We start from the raw sequence: 21,545 nt of genomic DNA, 5'->3' as shown, positions 1-21,545 counted from the left end.
TTACCCTCCACCATGCCCCGTGTTCTGTTGCTTGTCTTCTTCCCCATGAGAGGGCAGGGACCTTGGTTTGCTCTGCTCACTGCCATAGTGGCACCTGGAACACAGCGTGGTGTGCAGTAAGCACTCATCAAAACTTGCTGAATGAGTGAGTGCACGTGTACACTGTCTTGGGTGGCAAAGTGAGATTCATTACTTTCTAAGGCTTAAAGTGGAAAAAAAAATTGGAAAACACTGCTCTAGAGAAACACACCTGTGATACACACGTATGGGAATGTCCGCAGAGTAGACATGCTGCAGTTGTAGGACAGTGGAAGCCATCTGCCTTGGGTGGCTGTGACAGCATCAGCCTGGTTGTGTATAAACAACTGACATTTATTTTCTTACAGCTCTGGAGACTGAAGTCTGAGATCAGGGTGCAGCATGGTCAAGTTCAGGTGAGGGCCTCTTCTGGGTTAGAGACCACCAACTTCTTTCTGTGTCCTCACTTAGCAGTAAGAGTAACTCTGAGGTCTCTTTTATAAGGCCACTAGTCCCATTCATGACGGTGCCATCCCCTTGACCCTATCACTTCCCAAAGATCTTAACTAATACTATCATTTTGGGGTTTGGATTTTAACATATGAAACGGGGAGGACATAATCATTTAGCCCATTGTGTGTGGAAGTAGGGTAGGAAAAGGGGGGAAAATACTCTTAGCTTTTGCAGGTTGGTTTTCTGCTGGGGGCCCCTTCAGAGCTTGGCCTTCACTTCCAGCTTAGATCCTGAAGGTGAGTTCAAGCTGAGAACACAGGGCCTTCTTCCTTGGGTCATTTTGAGATGTGTCCCTCTCTGGCAATGTGTACCTTTCCTGTACCCATGAATGTTGTTAAAAGCTGCCTTCCTCCACATATCTCCCTTCACCCTCTTCCTCTTCATGTCTTCCTTTGTCTCTTGCCCATCACAAGAGTTCCTTGCCCCAAGCTGCTGCAGCCAGTATCTGTAGGCACCTAAATGCTTTAGGTGCAAACTACCTAGGAAGACACTGACCATTCAGAGTTTAGTAAAACTAAGAGAAGCTCTGGTGACAGTTTCATAGACAGCAGCAAACAGGCGAACCCACAGCCACAGTTCCTCCCCCTCATGCAACCTGAACCTGGAACACTGGCTCATCGTTTAGGCTGATGCTCTGGGTGGGGTGCAGGCCATGGCAGATGGGTACTTTAAACAGCCACAGCATCTTCTGACTACAAAGGTGCTGCCACAACCCTGACCCTGACCCGCTTCTTTACCAAGCCTTCATCTGGTGGCTGGAAGGTTTAGATTCTATAATTCTGCAGAGGATAATCCTATCAGTTTTGTCAGTTCAACAGTTATTCCTGTTGGGGATTTCCTTGCTCTGCCATCCATTATAATGTCACTTCCCTTCAATCCCCCCCCCCCTTTGGGGGGGTGGTAAGAGGGATTGAATCACTGAGCCACATCCCCAGTTCTATTTTGTATTTAGAAAGAGTCTCATTGAGTTGCTTAACACCTCACTTTTGCTGAGGCTAGCTTTGAACTTGTGATCCTCCTGCCTCAGCTCCCCACTCTCCAGCCTGTTTGGCCTTGGAATAATCTGATTCTGTGATTCTACTAATGGTTCCACTTAGTGGGAGATGATAACTAGAAACCAAGGTCTGGACACGTGTTTTTCTAAAGATAAAATTACGGCATATTCCTTTAGGAATTAAACTAGTTCTTGTACTAGGATTGTTACCGATTCTGCTAATACTCTTACTAGGTTTTGGAGAAATGCATATATTGCATTTTAGAAGAAATGACTATCTTTCAATTTTTCCTAATTCTGTCTATTAAGTTGGCTGCCGAGGAAGGTGGCTTAGCCGAGACAGAGACTGTCATCTCATGTACAATTCCATGCTAATATGTGGCCCAGGGGAGATGGGAGATAATAAGTACAGGAGAAAAAGCAAAGTCTGTGTAAAGATTACAGTTCAGGTTTTCCTCAGCATCTGTCTCTCGGCCCTTACATGACTGGTCTTTAGTTCTCTGGATCCACACATAGCTTTACTTGCTATGGCATCTCCAGTAATGGGCCATGGAAACAAGCCAGGAGCTCACACTAGTCATCACTTTGGCAGAAGGCACAGACTTTAAAATTTAATCAAGGAAAACCAATTTGCTTTTGATATAGTTTTTCTTTGTCATAAGAAAAAAGCAACATAATTTAAAATATGGATATCCTTGTGGCTTCATTTTATTTAACTAGAGGTGTTCTAGAAAGCTGGTCATTATTTAGGCTGCAGTCACGTTGCTTATTATATAGTTCTGAGGATCCTGATTGGACAGCACAGCTGAACATAGTGAGATGGAATAAAGACAGGGAAGGGAGGCTGAATCTTGGTCTCAAATAGAATGTAGCTCTGGTATTAACATCATGTCTTTATTTTTGTCAAAATGTACATTGTGTAATAAGCTATAATGACATTCCAGGGTGGAAACCTTTGTAGATAAAATTTCAACAAATATGCTATCAACTTTTGGTTCCTACCCTAAACTATACAATCTACCAGAATTTTAATTCCTGTTACATAGCATACAATCATCTAGAAAAATACGCAGAAAAAGTGCTAAGCAATAAAACAGGAGTGATGTGTGTTTCACACATGAAAAATATGGCATTTCAGTTCAGTGGTGTAAAGGGGTAAATTAGTAAAATGAGACAGGCTACCTGGCAAGTAATCATTTGAAAGCAAAATTAGATCCTTACCTCACACCATATATTGCCAACTAATGTAGCAGTGATCCATGAATAATAAAATTAAATTACCTCAAAATTTATTTCACATATTAGAAAAATGGAGGTGCACCTGAGGTATGACAGGTTCCAAAGGTTAATTCTCCAAGTCTGGGTTATGAGAGTTCAAGGAAGCATACACATTTAATTGTTTCAAGTTGATATCCAATGCTCAAACTATTTACATCAAAATTTACAGGAAATACATTTTTTTATCAACACCTCAAAATAAGTGCTTAAAGTCCACTTCTGAATTGCATAACTCCTATAAAAGTGTAACTCTGTTATCAGTTACAATGTCTTCAATTATTAGCAACAGAGCATTCTGAGTCAACTGGCTTAAAAAATAAATTTAGTCTATCACAAAACAAACAGTCCAGACATGGAATGGCCACAAGGCTGGCTGGTTCCCAGGCTCAGTGACATCATCCAGGTCCCAAGTTCTTCCAATCTTTCTGGTCAGGATTAAACTATAATCACTGTTGAAAGGCGATGCCAGGCACCAGATCCAGGAAAGGCGACATTGACCAAAGACTCCATTTCACCTTGCTTGAGTCCTTGAACCTTTGAGGAAATCTTTTCCAGAAAACACCTGTCAGGTACCTCTTTATCTAGACTGATCCCAGGACCACTCTAAACCAACTGCTGGCAATGAGAAAGGTGATCATTACTGATTGAAACTAATCAGGATTTATCTCCTATCCTGTGAGGACAAATGGATACCCAGACTCTGCCTGCAAAGAGTAAGGAGGGAGGACTGGGGGAGTCACTCAACGATGTCTGCCCAATTAATGTGTTCTCAATTCCTTCAGTAGTGGAAAGGAGCAGAGCACAACATTCACAAACTCTATCATAAAAAGAAATCTAATTTCTATGTTACACAGTATTTGTGCTCTACACACATTTATGTAAGCATCCAAATAAAAAATAGGTGAAAAACAGAATGGGAATATTTTAAGTAACCCTCTCCCCCTTTTTATTTGTATAGAATGCAGTAAGTTCTAAAGCTCTTTGTCACTCTTGGAGACTTCTGGCTTAATAATTTAAAATTATCTATGCAGAGTTTTCTATTTTATACATCTAGATCTATCTCCTTTGCTGATCTATCTCCTTTATCTATAGGTGAAAGTATTACAAAAAATGGCTTCTTAATGGATGACATAGTTCATTAACAATGATCAAATGTGTTTGTAAATGACAAATATTATCTCACTGAAAATACATATTAAGATATTAACATTGTGATGCTATTTAGAGTGGGCAATCTTACCCTAGGTGTTATAAACTAATAAGGAAACAAGGTTTTTCAAACAAGATTCAAACTGAATAACAATTACTATAATGTATCATAGTAAAAAACAAACAAAACCCCCCTAAATCCTATTGTTCCTCAGGAACCGTTTACATGAGCTTAATCTAGTAGAGTTGGCTAGCTATCCCAATAATTTTACATTTTCTATTTACAAAAAGAGTATGTTTATTCACAGCAGATATGTTCTGTTTTTGTTCAAACTGTTTACAAAAAGTTTGTTATATGAGAAACACGTCTTTACGTATTAACATTTTCCAAAGGAGTACGTTTACCACATTCCTTAATCTGTTAAAATTCCCTGATATGTAAAGCAGTTCAAATCTATGGTGAGACATACACATTCTAAATATTGACATTTTTATTTCTGTATAGTCTAGTACTTAGTGAGTTGCATGGTCTTGTTAACAGTTGTTGTTCTACCTCGTGAATGTTCAGATGATGAATCTGACCTATACGCAAGGGCCTGTCCACACTCACCTGCACGAACTGTGATAAACAATGGTGCCTTGGTATCCAGGGCTGGATGAAGGGAGGGCTAGTTATTATTTCCATGACCCCTCAGATACCCAAATGTGCAGATGCTCAAGTCTTTATGTAAAACGGTATAGTATTTGCATATAACTAACATAATCCTCTCCATATACTTGAAATCATTTCCAGAATACTTACAATACATAACATACATGTTATGTAAATAGTTGTTACACTGTATAGTTTAGGGAATAATGACAAGAAAAAAAAGTCAGTGTTCAGAACAGATGCAATTTCTTCACCAAATATTTTCAGTTGGTCAAATACGTAGACATGGAACCGATGGATACAGAGGGCCCAGTGTACAATAGTGTTTGACTTCATGTAGAGTTTTTGTCTATTATATTAAAAGGTTTCTGAGGCACAACTTTAGAGAAGCCTTCCCACATCAACTACGTTCATATTCCCTCTCCTATGAATTCTTTGATGGCTATTGAATGCTGATTTGTGGTAGAATTTTTTCCCACATTCAGTACATTCATAGGGCTTCTCTCCTGAATGGGTTCTGTAATGCACAGTGAGGTATGACATCCGAGAGAAGGCTTTCCCACATTCGTTACATTCAAATGGTTTCTCTCCAGAATGGATTCGATGATGTATGGTGAGATATGACATTTGAGAGAAGCATTTCCCACATTCAAAACATTCATAAGCTTTCTCTCCTGTATGTGTTCTCTGATGTCTATTAAGGGCTGAATTCTGACAGAAGGTTTTCCCACATTCACTACATTCATAAGGTTTTTCTCCTGAATGAATTCTATGATGTATAGTGAGGTATGACATCTGAGAGAAGAACTTTCCACATATGTAACATTCATAGGGCTTCTCTCCTCTGTGTATTCTCCGATGTCTACAAAGGGCTGAATTCTGGTAGAAGGTTTTTCCACATTCACTACATTCATAGGGTTTCACTCCTGAATGAGTTCTATGATGTATAGTCAGGTACGACAGCTGGGAGAACAGTTTTCCACACTCATTACATTCATAAGGTTTCTCTCCTGTGTGTACTCTCTGATGTCTCATGAGGGCTGAATTCAGATAGAAGGTTTTCCCACATTCAGTACATTCATAGGGCTTCTCTCCTGAATGAGTTCTGTAATGTACAGTTAGATAGGATAACCGAGAGAAGAATTTCCCACACTCATTGCATTCATAAGGTTTCTCTCCTGTGTGTGTCCTCAGGTGCGTTGTGAGAGTAGACTTGCGGCAGAAGCATTTCCCACATTCACTGCACTTGTAGAGTTTCACACCTGTGTGAATTTTCTGGTGATCATTAAGTGCTGATTTCTGGGAGAAGGTCTTTCCACAGTCATGGCAAACATAGGGCCTCTCTCCTGAATGTGTTCTCTGGTGTTGTGTGAGGTGTGTCTTCTGGCAAAAGGATTTTCCACAATAACTACATTCATAGGGCTTCTCTCCTGAGTGAGTTCTCTGGTGTTGAATGAGGTGTAACTTCTGGTAGAAGTTTTTCCCACATTCATTACATTCATAAGGCTTCTCCCCTGTGTGGGTTCTCTGGTGTACAGTGAGAGTTCCTTTCTGGCAGAAAGACTTCCCACACTGGTTACATTTATAAGGTTTCTCCCCTGTGTGAGTCCTCTGGTGTATAATGAATTTGGATTTTTTACAGAAAGATTTTCCACACTCTCGGCATTCATAGGGTTTCATTTCCATGTGAGATCTCTGATGAACACTGAGATCTGACATCTGGAGAAAGGCTATTTCAGATTCATTCCAATTATATGGTTTCTCCTCCATGTGATTAACAAAAACTGTGTCCTTTTGGAAGGCTTTCTGGCATTCGATGTATTCAAAGGGTTTCTCCAAAATATGAATTTTCTGATAAATATTTTGTTCACTTAAAGCATAAGCTTCTCCATTTTGATTAAATTCATAAGATTCATCTCCTGGATGAGGTTTCTCAAGTTTAATGTGGAGAAGTGATTTCCCACATCCACTACATTCATTGGGTTTCATCCTTGCATAACTTCCATCACTACTGATATACTCCGAGACAGATGTTAAACTCTTTTCACATAAGTCACATTTAGAGGCCACTTTTCTTGAAGGAACAGGGTTTATTTCTACATTAAAAGCTTTACCAGAAACATTACCTCTCTCTTCACCCAGGGTTTTGTTGATGAAGAACATATCTTCATCTTCTTGGAGCTTCTCCATTGGGTCTTCCACTTGCCACACCTCATCTAAAAAGAGGCAAAATGAACCAACTTTTGTACATCTTCCTACAAGAGATATGGAATGAGACTGGCACACAGCACCTTACTGTGGGTAGGTGCTAGCTTAATGGACAGATGGATAAAATTCCAAATGCTTTTCTCCCTCATTCTTTTGTTTGGAATAACAGACAAACACACTAGAAAGTGGTGGAGAAACAAAGTAAACTTGACAAAAACATGGCACCTCTGATCTTTGCTACTTTGTATTTTGTTCAAGGGTACACAAGGTAAAATACAGACACAGCAATAACTGGCAGAAAAAGGATGATGGATGAATGGCTGACAAACATGAAAGGACTGGGAACAAACAGGATGAATGACAAGGAGCTCTGCTGAACAAGGAGGGTCACATGCCATATCCAGGCAGGGATTCATTTTGGAGGTGGATGAGCACTTTACTCCATATCACTTCCTATCAGCTGGGAGAGGTGGATTACGGTCTAAGGCATTATTCTAAGATGTCTGTGGCAGCACTCTCACTGCTCTACATCCTTACATACTACTATGCCTTTTCACCTCCATCCCCCACAGTAGTGCTGAATAAATTTACATCTAAACTTTCTCATGTCTAGAACCTATAACCAGCGTTTTCCCTAACTCAGCTTCACCTGGAAGGAGAGTTCTGGAACATCCATGTCCACAGGAAGTATAAAATGGTCCACAGGACACCACCCTTCTGAAAGTTTAGATTCTAAATATTCTAACAACACTGATTTAATACTAAATTTATTCTGGCCATGAAATTCCTTTTCTTCCTATTTAGACAGTCTCACATGAACTCTGACGAGGCAGCCTAGGTGAGCTAGTTAATAGCCTCCATAGTTAGTATCCCCACCTGTCAAGTGGAGATGATGGCCCCTACCTCATAGGGTTGTTATGGGATTACTGAAGTTAATGATGCGCTCAGAACAGGCCCAAAACACATGCTTAATGATTTGAGCAATTATTTTTCTTATTTTCAATCTCCTGATAATTTCCTTAAACCAGTCCTGCTCCTGACATTTTGCTCTTACCTAATTGAGTGTGAATGCTTCCCCACCCCTCAGTTTAAGTTAGTGTATAAACCTTAAGCATCAGATCCCTCAGCCTGCTTTTTTAATAATGGGTTTTAAACTTTTTTTTTTTTAACTTATCTTACAAATTCTGGGATGAACCTAACTAATGTACCTGCTGTCATCCATATCAAATGAAGCCATATCAATTTTATTCTCTCAAACCAAGAGCTTCCCTGAATCCACTGCTCATCAACAGATAAAATGGTTTTTTAAAAAATCTGATAATTGGTACAGAATAGAGGACACAGAAACCAATCCACAAAACTACAACTACCTTATATTTGATAAAGGGGCTAAAAGCATGCAATGGAGGAAGGATAGCATCTTCAACAAATGGTGCTGGGAAAACTGGAAATCCATATGCAACAAAATGAAACTGAATCCCTTTCTCTCGCCATGCACAAAAGTTAATTCAAAATGGATCAAGGAGCTTGATATCAAATCAGAGACACACCGTTTGATAGAAGAAAAAGTTGGCTACGATCTACATACTGTGGGGTCGGGCTCCAAATTCCTCAATAGGACACCCATAGCACAAAAGTTAATAACTAGAATCAACAAATGGGACTTACTCAAACTAAAAAGTTTTTTCTCAGCAAAAGAAACAATAAGAGAGGTAAATAGAGAGCCTACATCCTGGGAACAAATCTTTACTCCTCACACTTCAGATAGAGCCCTAATATCCAGAGTATACAAAGAACTCAAAAAATTAGACAATAAGAGAACAAACAACCCAATCAACAAATGGGCCAAGGACCTGAACAGACACTTCTCAGAGGAGGACATACAATCAATCAACAAGTACATGAAAAAATGCTCACCATCTCTAGCAGTCAGAGAAATGCAAATCAAAACCACCCTAAGATACCATCTCACTCCAGTAAGATTGGCAGCCATTATGAAGTCAAACAACAACAAGTGCTGGCGAGGATGTGGGGAAAAGGGTACACTTGTACATTGCTGGTGGGACTGCAAATTGGTGCAGCCAATTTGGAAAGCAGTATGGAGATTTCTTGGAAAGCTGGGAATGGAGCCACCATTTGACCCAGCTATTCCCCTTCTCGGTCTATTCCCTAAAGACCTAAAAAGAGCATGCTACAGGGACACTGCTACATCGATGTTCATAGCAGCACAATTCACAATAGCAAGACTGTGGAACCAACCTAGATGCCCTTCAATAGATGAATGGATAAAAAAAATGTGGCATTTATACACAATGGAGTATTACTCTGCATTAAAAAATGACAAAATCATAGAATTTACAGGGAAATGGATGGCATTAGAGCAGATTATGCTAAGTGAAGCTAGCCAATCCCTAAAAAACAAATGCCAAATGTCTTCTTTGATATAAGGAGAGTAACTAAGAACAGAGTAGGGTCGAAGAGCATGAGAAGAAGATTAACATTAAACAGGGATGAGAGGTGGGAGGGAAAGGGAGAGAGAAGGGAAATTGCATGGAAATGGAAGGAGACCCTCAGAGTTATACAAAAGTACATACAAGAGGAAGTGAGGGGAAAGGGAAAAATAATACAAGGGGGACAAATGAATGCCAGTAGAGGGGGCAGAGAGAGAAGAGGGGAAGGGAGGGGAGGGGAGGGGGGATAGTAGAGGATAGGAAAGGCAGCAGAACACAACAGACACTAGTATGGCAATATGTAAATCAATGGATGTGTAACTGATGTAATTCTGCAATCTGTATATGGGGTAAAAATGGGAGCTCATAACCCACTTGAATCAAAGTGTGAAATATGATATATCAAGAACTATGTAATGTTTTGAACAGCCAACAATAAAAAATTAAAAAAAAAAAAAATTAGATTCCCTATGCTCTACCTCAAGGCCTTAGGAAAAGAATAAACTAACCCAAAAACCAGTAGAAGACAGGAAATAATTAAGAAAAAAAAAAAAAAATCTGATAATACTTTTTACCATCTGGATTCACAATGGCTAGGATGAGTTGTTACTAAAAATACTCTGTCCCAGGAAAGCCAAGCTTATTTGTTAGATGAAGAGGGTTGTCAGAGACTGATCATGATCTCAGAGCCTCGACTTATGTTAAGACTATTGTGGTGCCCAACACACCCCCAGTGCATTTGTAGACACAGGTCTCTGATCTTATTGCTTCCCTCTTTACCTGGCTTCATCCACTCAAAGCCTATCTGTAAAGGCTTTTCTATCCTTGAACAGAATCAGATATTCTTAACTGGAATCACAGAGGTATTTTTCTAGTATGTAAGAAAATATGGGGATGTGACTCAGGCATGCATATTTAGAAATAACTGCCTATAAATTATTTTTGAATGGATGGACAAGAAAGTTCTTTGATCTGAATGGCTCCACAGAAAAATCAAGAAACAAATGTCTACTCTATGTTACATACTATATTGAGGGAGAACATAACATTTTCTTTATAGGATTATAATCCAGGAGACCAAAAAAGCTTAAGCAAAATATATATCCTGTTGGATTACAGACTACTTTTCTTTTTCTTTTTTTGGTTGAACTGAAGTTGAAAGAAGGAAGAAATTGGAATGGTAAGAGGCAGGAAGGAAACAAACTTCAAATAGGTAGAAAATTCAAGCCCGGACACTAAGAACATGTTACTTGGGTAAGGAGAGCCACCCTAGTGAAGTGTGAAGCTGCAGGAATGAAAATCTCATGAAGAGAAGATGTCAGGAGCATGGGCAGAATGAGTTTAGTGAGTGGGGAAATTAATTCCTCTAGGCAATACAGGGCAATACTGTGGTGATCCCTGAAAGACAAAGAAGTCGTAATGGATAGAGCAGGTTTGTCTTGTAAGGCTAGTGATAACCTAACTGGAGACGTCAGATGAAGATGTCTTGAAATCCAATTATGATTCACAGTAATATAGCTATGAGAGAGTACAGTTCTTGTTTACATAAGGCAAAGGAAACTGACAAAATTCAAAGGATAAATTAATACATCTCACAAGGAATAAAACCCAGTCACTCATCCTGGCCAGATCAGTAATAGCTGGTGACAAATGGGCATTTTTAGTGAGTCCACAGGGGCACTATAGGGAAAGAGAAGAATAGTGTAATTTAGTAAATAAGGGAAGGGGGAAAGGTTCTTAGTAATTATAATTTTAAAAAGATCATGATCATTTTCAGACATGTAGAATGAGAGAAGCTCTGTACTGCTATGAACAGAAAACACTTGGTCTGTAGAACAGTGTTCTACAGAACAGTAGCAAAGATTTCAACCTTAGTGTGAGCAGTATAAAAACATACAAACAAACAAAAACTGACAGACTTGAGACCGGAGAAACCCTTTTGAGGACCTCGTGAAACAGGGAAATCACAGCAGGTGGAAACAGATCCTTCAGAGACATTTCTGGAGAAGGTGGAAGGACAAATAAATATAATTTATGTATGTAAAACCTATTAAGCAGCTGCTACAACAGCAATGTTACTCAAGGCATTAGGAACAACAGTAAATTAGAGTCAAGATAAAAATGAGCGTTTAGGAAAAGAGGGAGTCACTAGGGAGTTACTACTATTACCAAACTCCAGGAGGGCTAAATTTCAGGAATGATCAGCACCATCCAATAAAGCTTAATGTATATACCAATGAAGGTGGATGAAATCTACTGTTTAGGCACAGGTAGGGATTTTGGCATCTGACTTCAAGGAAAGAGGAGTAAAAAGTGGAACTGAGGATAATAGTAAGTCTGAGGCATTTCACAGCAAAGAAAATAAAAACACTTAAAACAGGAAGGTAATTAGAACATAAGAGTCACATGTTATTTTTGGTAACAGCCTTAAGAATATCTAAAAACAAAAGGAACCTATGATAATGGATTACTGAAATGCTAGAAGATTGAGCAAAGACCCAAGGTTTAAGAGGAAGAAGGAAGGGGCTGACTTTTGATTCTGGGCAATGGTTAAGTAGGGCAAAGCTCTGCAGACATACATTTTCATTAGAAAGGAAGGAGTCTTGGGGAACGAGAGTCAGGTACCTACAGTGTAAAAGTAACTAGTATTTCTAAAGGTTTGGGACCATTAGAAAAGTCCCTGGGAGAGAAACTCCCCATTACCAATCTCCTCTCTGCCTCCACTAACACACCTGGATAGCTTTGAGGTGGAAATTCTCCTTCTACTATCCATGGCTCTTCTCCTTGCTCCAACTTGATGATAACATCCGGTTTGATAATGTGATACCCTGTTAATGAGAAATGAAAGAGAACTTGAACCTGGCTGCTTGGCTGCAGGGCCTCTGTCATGCGGGGCAAGTGCTGCTGTGCCAGCTGCACAACAAAGTGCCCTGGTGCTTTATTAAAATCAGAGCCTTTCACTGGGAAGGTCAAGACCACAATGCCCTACCTGGTGCCAAAAACACTATTCACATTTGTCCCATCCAATTCAAAGTTAAATCAGAGAAATCCCATGTATTTTAACAACTGAGAAAGCAAGCTTTCCTCACCCACAGAAACGAGGTTGCTGTAGTTCTCCAGCATCACATCCCTGTACGTCACCTTCTCATCAGGGTCCAGCTGCTGCCATTCCTCCTGGGTGAAGTCCACAGCCACATCCTTGAATGACACCGGCCCCTGCAGTGGCACCACAATTGGAATTGGGTGACATGGAAAAGGTACACAGAGACAAGATCTTTTCAAGCTCACTGGTAAAGTTAACCATGAACATTGTATACCTTGGCCTGAGGCTATAGCTCAATTGGTACAGTTCTTGCCTTGATTGCACAAGGCCCTGGGTTCAATCCCCAGCACCACAAAACAGAACAAAACAAAACACAACACTGTATACCTTATTTTACATTACAGGCCGTGGAAGAAAAACACATATATCATAAATATAGTGGCAGGGGGCTTATTCATATACATTAAGAAAATGAAAATGCTGGACTTGCACTGGGAGCCAGGCATAATCCTGGCTGTTGGGGAAACTAAAACTAGCAGGCACAACTCTTGTCCCCAGGGACACAGGTCTGAAAAATCCCAGGACGCACTGTGCTACTCAATTGAATACTCTTCATTTTGCCTCCAGAACAAAACGTTAGTTCTCCCTTAACCTTTCTGGCCATTTTCCTTTTCAATCTCTTCTGCTGGTTCCTCTCTCCTTCAAGTAATCATAAAGTTGGAGGGCCCCAGGGCTCAGTCTTTGGTCTTTTACTCTTTTTATCTGTGCTTGCTGCTTTGATGGTGAGTCTGCCTAGCTTCTTGGCTAATTTAATTGCCATCTATACAATGACACTTCTCAAACTTACATGACCAGTTCAGGCCTCTATTCTAAACTCCACACAGATACATATGTCCCATACCTGAAATACATACTCACCACACCTGAAATTCAATTGCTATTCCTGATCAAGCCTGTACCTTCTCTAACCTTCTGAACCACTCTGCAGTATTTGCCACAATCACCAAAGCAATAAGCAAGCCAGTATTTGCCACAATCACCAAATACTCTGGCTTATGTTCTAGTTTTCTCTTTCACTATAGGAAAGTCCACAGCCTGCTACAGAAGTATCAGTAATAGCATGACTTGGTTTCTCTAATTCCCAGCTGGGAACCGAGAATTTCCTTTCTTTCTATTTACACATTCTAGGAGAGGAGAAGCACATTTCTGAGAATGGACAAACAGCCTACCAAGAAATTTAAATGTGCATCCTTTGAAAAAACTGTCCCACTCACAAAAACACACCAGCACTAAAACGGTTTCCTTTAGAATCATCACCTCTGCGATAAGATAATATAACATGGTCCCGATCACATACTGAAACATCAGCAGGAAACAGGAACTCCATAGAATATACTTGATGCAGCTTTGTGGACATGATGTGGACCTAGCAATGATGTCTACTGCCTATCTTACCACTTTTAGGTGGCTATTAAGTTTTATACACTTGCCAAGAAAGGATTATGAAACAGGTAAAAACAATAGTTCCAGTTGATTTCATCTAAATGGGAAAAGAAAGACTCCATCATGTTCAGGGGCCATGTGGGACACTGATAAATTTCTGATATTTCTGAATGTTTTGGCTTCTCCATGTGAAACCATCCACAAGGACAGGAAGGGTCCTGCTGGTAGGAGATACTGTGTTGTCTTTCAGTTCTATTTGCTAGGTGTCCAGGGACCAGGCTCAGGGGTCTGGAAGGGCTAAAGGTGGTCAGGGCAGAGAAAGCCCAACTGCAGATGGGACACATGGAGACAGAAATGGACCTCCCTCAGCCAGAATGACCTATAACATGCCTGCCCAGCAGGTGATAGAAAGTAAAGCATGGCTTCCAGAAGCTCTGCCCATACTCCATGCAGGCATCTGAAGACTTGACTTGGGGCTACCATGGTGAGGACCCACAGGGCCCATAGTTTGTACACTGCATCACTTTGCCTCACTAAGTGGACCTAGCAATGATAACTTACTTATTTTTTAGAAAAATAAGACTGGTTTCATTTACTCTGGCGATGGGTCCATGTTTAATTATCCACCTGATATTTACCAATACAGTCATGTGGATTGGATAACAATAGGCATATCACCAGCACAATGCCTTCAAATCACTCTTAAGGAGAAGAGGGGGCAATGTGGAGAAGTCATCAATTCAGGAAAATTCAGGTAAGGAAAGAGTCTTATAAATACAAAGTACATGTAATAAGACCATACATACCTATGACTATAACGAAGTGAACTCATAGAATCTCTTTTCTAAACCAGAACAGTGCTTGTGGTAAAAATGTCCTAGGGACATGCACTTTATCAAAAACACACTTAAAATAAACATACTAAACTGGATGTGGTGGTAATGCCTGTAACGCTAGCAACTAGGGAGATTGCAGCAAGAGGATCTCAAGTCCGAGGCCAGCCTTAGCAACTTAATAAGACTCCATCTCAAAATAAAAACTAAAAAGGACTGGGATATAGCTCAATGGTAAAGCACCACTAGGGTCAATCCCCAGTAAATAAACAAACACACCATTTCATTTACACGTCTCCTCTATAGAGCTTATTTGAGTCTTTCCCACTAAGGGAGTCTTAAAGTGAGTTTAAGAAGGAATATTTCATTATTTTCAGAAGCCCAGTATTTAGGAGAGTACTTACATTTATGAATGAATAAATTAGTGATTACTTAATTAATAAGGAATACTAACTGAGGTAAGGAAGGCTATTCTGGGGTCAAAAAAGTTAAATGGGCCTTGTATATTAAAAGTCATCACCAAATGCAAGAGACTGAGGGAACAGGGCATGAAGAAACAGTCAAATGTTAATGCACCTTATTTTAACTCTCAATTTGCTTTTTTAAAAAATTGCTTATAACTTTGCCTTATGAGGGAAATAAACAGTATATGATGAAAAAATTAGAGTTGTTTTTAATGCCCACAACATGCTGCTGGAAAACAGCATTCTCATGAATGTTCCAAACTGAGTTTTTTATTTGATGATGGCTTTCAATCATTTGCCTGAGTTCACTTTTATCCACAAAAGGAGAAATTTTATCCACAAAAGAAAAAATTTCACTGTTCCTACTCTGGCATAAAACAAAAAGTTTTACAATGAATAACTTTGATAAATGGGTTTCAATAAACCTAGATAAACTATTGTTAGAAACAATCAGAACTGTAGCATTTAAGGGCTTTAGGTCAGTTTTATAGGACAAGGGTACAATGTAATGTCTGCTTAGCCAGGTAGGAATGCCTGTTGTCCAGCCACTTGGGAGGCTGAGCAGGAGGCTCCCTTGAGTCTAGGAACTCTTCATCAGCCTAGGAAAGACCATGAGACCCCATCTCAAAGAAAAAGTGCTTATTAGATATATTATTCCAGAAATAGTTTTGTAATAATAAAACTCAGGACCGAATTATGTTTTCACCAAAGCCAAAGCAATGGGCCTGAGGGTGAGGATAATTTTGTGAACTTCTCAATGGACAACTTCCTCAGAGTTGGATTTCGGTGCAGGCAATGCTGTCCTCCACTGCTGCAGGGAAGGAGCCTTCTCCTTACCTCTCTGAGACTCTTTCTGGGAGTGGCTGGGGAGGATAGGAGTTCAAGGTAAAGCACTGGAACTCCATTAAGTAAACAATGAGAGAAAATGCATATTCCTCAAGACCATAAAATGAAAAAGACCAAGAGGAATTCAACAAATGGCCTGTTAGCTTGGTTGCCTCTAAAGGTCAGTGATCTCATGTGCATCACTGGGAACCAGATGAGGAGAGAACAGCTAAACCCTCCCAAGGCCAAAGGACTGCAAACTGGGGTCTGCCCAACCAACAAGAGTGCTCTTGTACATCATGCCAAACATTCTCAGTTTTACAGACTCAAGAGTGAGTCCATCAGTATGCACCTACACCCCAACCAAGGAACATGTCACATGCAGCACTGAAAGGGAGGGAAGGTCAAGATTCCCAGAAATGAGAACCAGAGGACAAACCCCTCCCACTCCCACCACTAATGTCACCTGTTTAAGATCCTGCACTGGAACACTGAAGGATAGGATGCTCTGGATCTGGGAAGCCCATCCATGCAAGCTTTCTCATTCTGAGAAATGTTAAAAAAGGTGAAATACTCCATTTCTCAAAATGAAAATATTTCAGAATATATGGTAATGCTGGAAAATGAAATATAAAGACGATCAACTTGGAAGAAAATGTTTACCAACATGACCAAACTAGAAAAATTTAAAAATGCTCAAGAGTACTCAGTAAACAAGAAAAAAGCAAAATAAAGTAATTTCATAATAGAAAGATCTGCATGGATGTTATGAGTAGGCATTTTACATAAATGGGCAAGTCTGAAAAGGCTCCTGTACAGTTCCATGATTTGACAGTCCAGAAGGGACAACAACATAGAAACAGTAAAAAGATAAGTGGTTAACAGGAGTTGACGGTAGGACTAAGCAAGAGACAACATGGGGCATAGGATTTTAGGACACTGTAACTGCTCTGCATGAACCTGACGGTAGTCAGTGGATACCACATTATACATTTTGTCAAAATCTGAACCAGAAGCCTCTGGGATAACTGGGACTACAGGCCTGCACCACAGCACTGCACCTGGCTCATTTTAGGAAATAATAAAGTATTGATACTAAATCATCAGCTATAACAAATGTATAACCCCATTCATGATTAAGAAAAACATCAGCAGACTGACATACCTGGGTCCGGGTCATGGAAACACCGTCACATTCCCCATCTGGCACTTTAGTTGGAAACCCGAGCCCCCTTGTGCAGCGCCCCCAGAACCCCCTCATGGCATCCTTTACACATTTCAGCCTATTTGTTACATCCTTTTATCAGACGACTCACTTTCCCAATTAAAAGGTTTCAAATTCTATGAAGGATGAAACCCAAACCTGGTACAGCACTGTTAGATCTTTCGTCAGTCTCAGTATTTACCTTCATTCTTGGCTCTGGAAGTGAAACTTGTTACTGGTCCTCTGGAAGCCTTGCTCAGGGCACCCATGCAGTCTCCTAAACCCCTTGACTGACCTCTATGACTCCTCAAGCCGATCACACTACCACCACAGAAATTCCTCCTCATCCCCTGAGCCTTTCCCCTCAGTGAATAACAGAAATGGCACCTTGACAACACAATAAACATGACTTCTGCTTTGCCATCACTTCAGTTTCCCAGGCATTGAGTACAGACCCCTTTTACTGCTACCAGTTACTCTATGGATTGTTCCTCAAAGGAGCATCTGGGCTCCTCAAGGCTAAGAAGTGCCTCTTATAACCCCATCCCCAAAGCTGAAGTCAAGAGACAAAATACTAGATGAGGAAAAGGGCCAGAAAAGCAAGCCTAAGTAAGCAGGAAGCTGCCTTTGGAAATCCTTCAGGAAACAGAGGAGAGAAAAGTGTCTGTGGGGGCAGGACTGGTCTCCACAGCATCCAGCTGAGAAGCATCAGGCAATGACAGGAGCACCCAAAGACCACACTACATCCACACTGTAAGAAATGAAATGACTTTTCCGGCAAAGGAAGGAAGATACCAGGAAGTCAGATGGCTGACCCTGTGTGCTCCCTCAGTCTGGGACTGCTCTCCCCCTAAACCTTAGCCTCATGAGCTAATTCCTAGAAGACAGAAAGAAGCACACAGGAATGTCACATCCTACCCCCACCACTGAACAACACCCAGAACATCTGCAGCCCAAGCCTGCAACGTGTCCCCTCTCACTGACTCAAGGACCCCCCACCATCCAGCCGTGCACCCCTCTCCTACATGCATCAAAGGTTTTCCTTTTTTAGTGGATCATACCCTTTTTTATTCCTCCCATCAAAACAAAACAAAAATCCTATTTTGACCTCAACTCCTACTCTAGTTACTGGCCAATTTCTCTTTTCCCCCCAAAATTTTGGGTCCAAATTCCCCACTCAAAAAACAAAACAAAACAAAAAACAAACAAACAAACACAAACCAGGAATATACCAAATCTACCACTCTCTCTTAAATCAAATCAGATCTAGCTAAACAAATCCTCAAGGAGTCAGAGGATCTCCCCAGAATTGAATCCCAGGGCCAGTTCTGTCTTTAGGCTTAACTATGAATAGCATTTGACATAGTTGCTCCTCCACACTCAAACCTTTCATTTCCTTGGTTTCTGAAACCTCGTGCTCCCAGTTCTCACTCTTGCCCCACCCAGTCCCTCCTTCGGTAGCAGACTTTGCATGTGGGAGAGTCCTGGACTCACCCCCTTGTCTACCTCCCAACACAGTTTTCCATGCTGATTCCCAGTCCAGTCTGTCTCCTAAAGTCCCAACACATGTCCTGCACTCTTGCTATCACCACTTTACCTCATGTTAACAGAACCAATTAAAAATGGCTAAAACCTAATTTTCTCAAACCTGATTTTCCCACCATCTCTCCATTTCCAATTTAACAGAAACCTTGTTTTCCTAGTCACTCAGGGAGCCTCTGAAGAGCTTTCCACATGCACACAACCTGATCAAATTAAAGTTTCAGGAGAAATTCTCAAGGCAGAAAGTGCATTTGAGCTAGTGAAGGAAAGAAGTAGAAGCAGAGAAAGGGAGTTTCTCCAAGAGTACAAAAACATCCTCCCGCAAAATGTGATAACAACGGTGGCAGGGAGAGAGTAAGGGGAAAGGATAAAAATCTTAGAATATGAAATTAACATGCTGGAACAACTGCACATGGCAACAGAGATGGAGAAATTTAAAGGATCCCATTTTTTTCTGGACAGGGTCACAGATTGGACAATGCCTCAATGAATAAGTAGGGGCAAGAATAGGAGACATAGGTGGGCAGGGGGCAAAATTGATGATTTGGGGATCCACTGCATCTATAAGCTTGAGGTACCCTCTGGACACACCCCTTGGAGATTCTCTAAAGGCAACTGGACAGAGGCATCTGATCCCCTTGGGGAAGCAACATGGACTCAAGGTTAAAGCACTGGACGGTGAGATTAGACAGGAGTAAGGAGAGTCATGAGCTATAGGCAAAAGAAAAATATGTGAAGAGAGCAGGAGAACTCCTCAGATTCAAAAAGAGGGCAACAAAAGAAATGGAATAAAAAATAACAGGGGAGACTGCAGAGTGTCTAAGACAACGATGGGCTATTAGCCCTGGGTGTGCATGTTAGAAATACCCAGTGTACATTAGGTCACTGGCAACCTTCACCAGAACAGGATGAGGGAAGTGTCAGGCACAGAATGGAGACCGTGGGAGGCAGGATAAAATGGGAATGGGAAATGAGGACACCTCTGCCAGGGATTTCTACTGCATTGTCTGCTGTGCAACCCAGACCAACCTGCAGAAAGAACTGCTTAGACTCACTTAAGGGTGAAGCCATTCCTCCAGCTAATCCAGGCTTTATCCCTGCATGGAGCAAAATGTCCATATGGCAAAGTTTTAGTCACCAGAAAGATCGTGTGTGCTGAGTCCTTCCTGGGCACTATGCTGTCTGCTCACATGACAGAAAAGTAAGGTATCAGTGGCAGCAGCTTACAGGTTATTATTTGGGAAGGCTATTCACAATTACATCAAAGAAATTTTTAAAATCCACGAGAAAGGAAACATATCATTTATGGTCAATGTAAGTCAAGGAATGTACGATATTTATACTTTTTTGCCAAAAATAGGAGACATACATGTACTATGGTTTTAAGAACTCTTTAGGGATCATGCTATTTATACATATGAATATAGAAAATCTGCTGAGTGCTGATTGCTACCATTTTGATTATATCTTGACTCTTTCTATTTTCATGTTTTGAAGTTGGAACTCTTATTGCCTCAGGACAGAATAAACACATGAACAGAAAAACTCACCAGGGATTTACTCATGTTCTGCTGCTCTCGGAAAAATATGGAGAATTGTGAAAGCAGAGGCGGATCTGGGAAAGAAAAATGCAAGCAGCGTCATTATAAGTTATCTGACCTGTCACAGCAGGAATCTCCTGCATAAAAACCTACCCAGAAAGTTCTGAGGACACAATATGGAAGACTGTCTCATTAGGCCTTTTCAGAAGGGATTGGAAAATACTCAGGATGGTGCCTACCTATATGTTCGCAACCCACACATAATTAGAGGTGAATAAGTGTGAATTAACGTCAAATTTAATTGAAATAATGTGTTATCCTTAAATGTAAGCTAAAAAAAAAAGGAATTCTGCTACAGAAAACTCATTTACTTTCTTACTTTTCAAACTACTGAAGATCAGAAAATTCATGAAATTCTCTGACTTACAGTCACCATGGTTGGGACTTTAATCATACAAATGTGAGTGGCCTGCTCAAAAAGATATCCTATTAAGAAATGTAGTAACTTATATGTAATACAGTAGAAGGAACCAGGCCTAGAAGTGCCTAAAAACACCTGGGTAACCTTTGTCAAATCATCCACCATGTCCTCCTCTATCAAACGAGGCAGTAAAAGGCTTTCCTGGATCCACACTGCATGACTCGACAAAGGCAGAACTAAGAGGCAAACGGTAAGGAACAGCGTTGCTGATGGACCTTTAGAGACATCTGGAGCACTACGAGGAGGAGGAGGAAAGGGAGTCGGGGTGGAGAAAGGACTACAGCCAGAAATCCCAGATGAGGCCGGTGTCCACTCCTCCTCAGGTACACTGTCCTCAAAGACCCACCCACCGAGCGTCTTGTCCCTCCTAGAGCTGCACAGCATCGACCCCGGGCGCGGGCGGTTCCCGTGGGTCTCTGCAGCTCCGGGATGTCCGCCCTCGCCCTCGCCAGGCCTTTCTGCTACTAAGGAGTCGGGGCTGGACCTAACGCACAACCTCGGGCCGCGCCTCCCTTCGGGACCCAGATCCGCCCCTTAGGACTCACCGTGCCGCGGAGCGCCGGCCCGGGTCGCGCAGCCCCTCTGCCGCCACTGCTGCTGCTTGATCCTCGGGCCCTCCGCCGCGAGCTCGGTCCTCGAGGTAGCGGTCAAGCCAGGGGGGACTCCGGGACACACAGCCTGCGCCCTTCGGCGATCACCCCACAGACTCCGCGGTCCTGGTCACCAGAGGCCCCAGACAGAAAACCAGGGCGGCGGTCACCTGGACGGACAGGAAGCCAGGGCGATGCCGCGGCGAGGCGCATGCGTGAACACGCACGCAGGGAGAACTGCACATGCGCAGGACGCTGCCGGAAGCCTGCGGAATCCCTGCTCGGACTCTATTTCCCAAAAGTCTGCGCGCCGCCGG

At 41.4% G+C, this 21,545-nt stretch overlaps 1 protein-coding gene across 2 annotated transcripts; it reads right to left on the bottom strand.

The window, feature by feature from the left end:
• Nucleotides 1-2,400: 2,400 nt before the first annotated feature.
• Znf12 (zinc finger protein 12) lies at nt 2,401-21,445 on the bottom strand. 2 transcript variants are annotated; one of them, XM_071605683.1, is made up of 5 exons: nt 21,184-21,445; nt 20,167-20,231; nt 12,352-12,478; nt 11,995-12,090; nt 2,401-6,820 (listed from the first exon to the last, which is right to left on the bottom strand). In XM_071605683.1, exons 2-5 carry the CDS (start codon nt 20,179-20,181, stop codon nt 4,986-4,988), a joined length of 2,073 nt encoding a protein of 690 aa, XP_071461784.1. In that variant the 5' UTR covers nt 20,182-20,231; nt 21,184-21,445; the 3' UTR covers nt 2,401-4,985. The 2 variants fall into 2 exon arrangements, with proteins under 2 accessions (XP_071461784.1, XP_071461785.1); XM_071605684.1 differs by lacking the exons at nt 20,167-20,231; nt 21,184-21,445 and having other exon boundaries at nt 12,404-12,478.
• Nucleotides 21,446-21,545: the final 100 nt, after the last annotated feature.

Source organism: Marmota flaviventris, chromosome 19 (assembly GCF_047511675.1).
Source record: "Marmota flaviventris isolate mMarFla1 chromosome 19, mMarFla1.hap1, whole genome shotgun sequence".
NCBI classification, from domain to species: domain Eukaryota; kingdom Metazoa; phylum Chordata; class Mammalia; order Rodentia; family Sciuridae; genus Marmota; species Marmota flaviventris.
The sequence above is the reverse complement of the archived record's forward strand: the minus strand, read 5'-3'. Positions and strand labels throughout refer to the sequence as shown.

Excerpts from the sequence above, each read along its gene's own strand:
- Znf12 (XM_071605683.1), bottom strand. Across the intron at positions 12,091-12,351 it reads CAGCAACCTCGTTTCTGTGG|GGTATCACATTATCAAACCG; the intron begins GTGAGGAAAGCT and ends TCTCATTAACAG. Across the intron at positions 6,821-11,994 it reads TCCACCTCAAAGCTATCCAG|ATGAGGTGTGGCAAGTGGAA; the intron begins GTGTGTTAGTGG and ends GCCTCTTTTTAG.